The 4,566-nt window shown below is 41.8% G+C and overlaps 1 protein-coding gene across 1 annotated transcript; it reads left to right on the plus strand.

Moving 5' to 3' along the window:
- Positions 1-381: 381 nt before the first annotated feature.
- LOC114913432 (putative disease resistance protein RGA4) lies at positions 382-4,072 on the plus strand. Its single transcript, XM_029262134.2, has 2 exons — positions 382-3,786; positions 3,878-4,072. The coding sequence occupies exons 1-2, from the start codon at positions 521-523 to the stop codon at positions 3,891-3,893; spliced, it is 3,282 nt and encodes a 1,093-aa protein (XP_029117967.2). The 5' UTR covers positions 382-520; the 3' UTR covers positions 3,894-4,072.
- Positions 4,073-4,566: the final 494 nt, after the last annotated feature.

Genomic DNA, 4,566 nt, shown 5'->3' on the forward strand with positions numbered 1-4,566 from the left:
ATATTTTCCACTATAACCGATCGAAATAATGACTAGTACTTTCCCAATTGAATTATGTGTTAAATTACTGGTTATGAAATAATGGATGTCACGATAGCTGCCATTAGCTGTTATAAGACAAAATAGTTGATGATAACAGTCGAATATTAACAAATGGTGGTGCCATGGCATGATGATAACTAATTAAATAAAACCAATACAGCCAACGAAGGAAATATGTGGCAATTCATGGCCGACAAGGGGAATCTGGTGCCATAGGGTTGTCCTTTTCCTTTCTTATTTTTTTAATAAATAATGGTGGAAGAAGTATTTATTTATCATCAAATTGTCCTTCAATAAATCCATTTCCTACTTCCAACAACTATTTTTCTTTTTCTTTTTCTTTGGCGAATCCGTTGGCCAAGTTCGTGTTACTACGAAAGATCGGGTCTTTAAATCTTTATACATAGGCTTGCAAGGATTCATGGTGCCTCACAGTTTCCAATTCTATTAGGGTGTCAAGAGCTTCCCTTCTCGAAAGATGGCAATGATCTTAGATGCTTTCGTACAAAGATACATGACCATACTTGCAGATTTTGTAGAGGGTGAGGTGTCAATCATGCTCAAAGTGAAGGATGACCTCCAAAAGCTTCAAAGAAGACTGCAAAGGATAAGAGGTTTCCTTGAACATGCAGAGCGGAAGAGGCATGAAGACGCAAACATCAGTGATTGGGTGAGGGAGTTGAAAGATATCATGTATGATGCGGATGATATCATCGACCTTTGTATCATCGAAGGCAGCGAATTATCGGAAAGCCATCAGTCTGTTTCAGTGGTATGCCATCCCTTCCCTTCATTTTCTTGCTTCAGTTGTATGAAGTTCCGCCATGAAATTGGTAACAGAATTAGAGATCTTAATAATAGGCTGAAAGAGATTGTAGAGGATAGATCAGCACTGCCTAAACTAGAATACACTAACCAAGATGTCCGAGTGAGCGGAGTGAATCCTCGTCAGACTTTTCCCATTGAGGTTAATTCTGATGTCGTAGGGACACAAATTGAAGAAGCGACCCAGGGTGTTGTGGATTCATTAGTCAAAGAAGATAAACAAAAATGCTGGATTTTGGGGATTGTTGGGATGGGTGGAATCGGCAAAACTACTCTTGCTTCTAATATATACAATGATAAAAGAGTAAAAGAAAACTTTCCTATACGAGTATGGGTTTGTGTTTCCAAAGATTTTTCAGAGACAAAGTTGCTGAAACAGATAATTAGAGGTGCAGATGGAGATTATGGGCAGGCTGAAACAAAGGCTGAACTCATACCCAAGCTTTCCTCTGTCCTTTCAAAAAGGTTCATTATCGTATTAGATGATATATGGGAAGCAAAAGTATGGGAGGATCTGCTCAGACATCCTTTAGAGAGTGCAACGGCCAGTGGTAGGATTGTGATCACCACTCGAGACAAAAATGTGGCTACAAATACGAGCGCACTCGTCCACCATATTGACAAAATGGATGGTGATGCTGGCTGGGAATTGCTATGCAAGAAAGTCTTTAAAGATGATGAAAAGGAAGAGATGTTTGATTTAAAAGAAATTGGTATTAAAATTGTTGAAAAATGTGATGGTCTTCCTCTTGCAATCAAGGCCATTGCAGGCGTTTTAAGGCTGAAGAACAGAACTGGCATGGAGTGGAATAACGTTCTCGGAAGTGATGCATGGTCTATGAGCCAACTTCAGACCGAACTCCCAGGAGCATTATTTTTAAGCTATGAAGATTTATCATCTGATCTTAAACAATGTTTCCTTTTTTGCTCCTTATATCCTGAGGACTGTACAATCTATCGTGATGATCTTGTTCAGTACTGGTTGGCTGAGGGTTTTGTAAAACCACAAGGAGATACACTGCTAGAAGATTTAGCTGAAGATTACTATAAAGAGTTGATCTGCAGGAATCTTTTACGACCTGATTCTTATTATGCAGATGAGAGCCGGTGCACAATGCACGATCTGCTACGTTCTCTTGCTCTGTTTTTGATGGGAGACGAGGGCGCTTTTGTCGGTCATGAAAAAATATGTAACACGAACCCTTTGACTAAGCTCCGTCGCTTGTCAATTTCAAACGCGGGAGAGATGCTGGAAATCCCTGATGCGGTGAGAAAGCAGAAATGCTTGAGGACTCTAATTGTATCTAATAGTTCCAGAGCAAAGATAGATGAGCATGAACTTGGAAGACTTGGGCAGCTACGAGTTTTGGACTTGACCGACACGGGATTGGAGAGCCTTCCGGACTCCATTGGAAACCTGTTACATCTAAGGTACCTGGATCTTGATCGAACGAATGTTAAAAATTTACCAGAGTCTATCGGACGCCTTCAAAATCTGCAGACGTTGAGCCTCTCGGACTGTAAATCTTTGCACACGCTTCCCAAGGCCATCACAAGTCTGTGCAATCTAAGATGCCTTCGCCTCAAGAAAACTCCATTGAGCCATCTCCCGAAAGGAATTGGCAAACTGAGAAATCTCATCTATCTCAAAGGATTTGTGGTCGGTGATGATGGAGTTGAGCAAGACCAGGGGTGTGATTTGGAGGAGTTGCAATCTCTGTACCAGCTGAGAGTGCTGCAGATAGACAGGTTGGAGAGGTCACGGGCAGGAGCTTCGGCACTTGCAAACAGCCGCTTTCTTAGAAGATTGTTTCTGTGTTGGCAGCCACCCGAAGCTGAGAATTATCAGTCACGATGTGCGGAGGACGCAATCCAGAAAGTGAACAAGATATGCAACGACCTCTCTCCTCCATCCAACCTGGAATACCTTTTCTTCTCCAACTTCTTTGGCAGTGGGTTTCCCGGCTGGTTGATGTCATCCTCATTGGGTGCCTCATTTCCTCACCTGGCATTCTTGATACTTGATAATTGTAGATCTTGTCCGCAACTTCCTCCACTAGGCCTACTGCCCCAGCTAAGATTCCTTCGGATTTCAGGAGCAGACGCAATCCTAAGGATCGGATCCGAGCTTCTTGGTTGGCGCGCCTCAGTGGTAACTGCATTTCCAAGGCTTGAATACCTGGAACTCAACCACATGCGCAACTGGAAAGAATGGTCATTAGGCATGGGGGAAGAGGTTGGTGATGATGAAATCAGAGGAGCCTCTAAGCTGTTGCCGCGTCTCAAGGATCTGGTTCTAAAGAACTGTCCCGCGCTAATAGCTCTTCCGGAAGGTCTGGGACGTGCCACCAACTTGCAGGAATTGTGTATTTTGGGCGCGCACAACCTGAGAGAAATCAAAAACCTCCCCTCAACTGACAAGCTCTACATTAAGGAAAACCCGAGGTTGGAAAGAGTATCCAACCTTCCCATGCTGAAATTTTTGAGTATACAGAGTTGCTCAATATTAGAGCAAGTGGAGAATCTTGATAAGTTACGATACCTGGTCTTGGAACATCCTTCTGCAGTACAGGGCCCCTCAGAGATACCTATCGGTCCCTCACCGGAGTGCCTCCAATATGTTTCCAATAATTTTGATCAACAAATGGAGCACCTCCCACGGTGGTTATTGGACCTTCTCGGGCAGCATCAAAATGCTCCGACTGCGGTGCAGAATCTCAGAAGATTTGAACTGACATGCAGCTCAGCACTGTTTAAGAGCTTCCTGAAGGATATACGAAATTTCATTCAGCGGATCCCTGAGGTCTGGATCGAAGACATAGATGGTTCCTCATGGATGCGGTATACCAAGGGACCCCCTCCCACCTTCGAAACAAACATACAATCAGAAGAGTTTGAAAATGTCCTCTCTTCAGCAGGGTGAGTTGTACTTCTATTACGCTTATCTTTCCCTCATTAATTTGTCTGCATAAATGCTGTTAATCTCATATATATTATTCTCTATTTCCAGGTACCATGTCGTGTGAATTTGGCAGGGGCCAACGGATGGACGTGCTCGGTGTTTTTACATTTTTTTCCCCTAATTATTTAAAGTTTGTATTGGACTTCGATATCTATTCTGTAATTTCTATAAAGTGTATCATTATGCTGAATGTAATCTAATGATATGCAATAAATCATGTTTCCTAGTGTTTTGATGGTGTTATATCGATCTTTCAAAAAAAAAAAAAAAAAGAAAAACAAAAAAGAAGAGGATCCTTCTTGATCAATCTTAGAGATAAAACTTCTGTTGTTTGATCTCGGTTCTTCTTTTATGTTACTTTTGTGATTAAATATTGGCCAGATCTATATAAACCTGTGACCGTTAAAGCAGACGAAATCTTCATACAGGCAAATCACCTTCTAGATCACATAAGAAAATATTTTTTAATTTCGTGTACCTGATCTTTGGCTAGGCCAACATAATCCTCAGGTGGGGGCCTCAGTATGCCCCGACAGTCCGCTATTGCGAAAGCATAAAGACCATGTCTAAGAAACACATGCATGGGGTGTTTGTCTTTTGATCGTAGGAATGCCTGCACAACTAGACTCTTGAAATTGACTTACAAAGGAGCTTGCCCACAGAGTCATGTATTTAGACTCTATTTGAAATTATTGCCAGTTGTAGAGCTTTTAAACAAAAATTTAACTATACTTCTG

The sequence above is a fragment of the Elaeis guineensis genome, chromosome 1 (assembly GCF_000442705.2).
Source record: "Elaeis guineensis isolate ETL-2024a chromosome 1, EG11, whole genome shotgun sequence".
Lineage (NCBI taxonomy): Eukaryota > Viridiplantae > Streptophyta > Magnoliopsida > Arecales > Arecaceae > Elaeis > Elaeis guineensis.

Bases quoted from the DNA above. Each gene is read 5' to 3' on its own strand.
- LOC114913432 (XM_029262134.2), top strand. From the start codon at position 521: ATGGCAATGATCTTAGATGCTTTCGTACAAAGATACATGACCATACTT.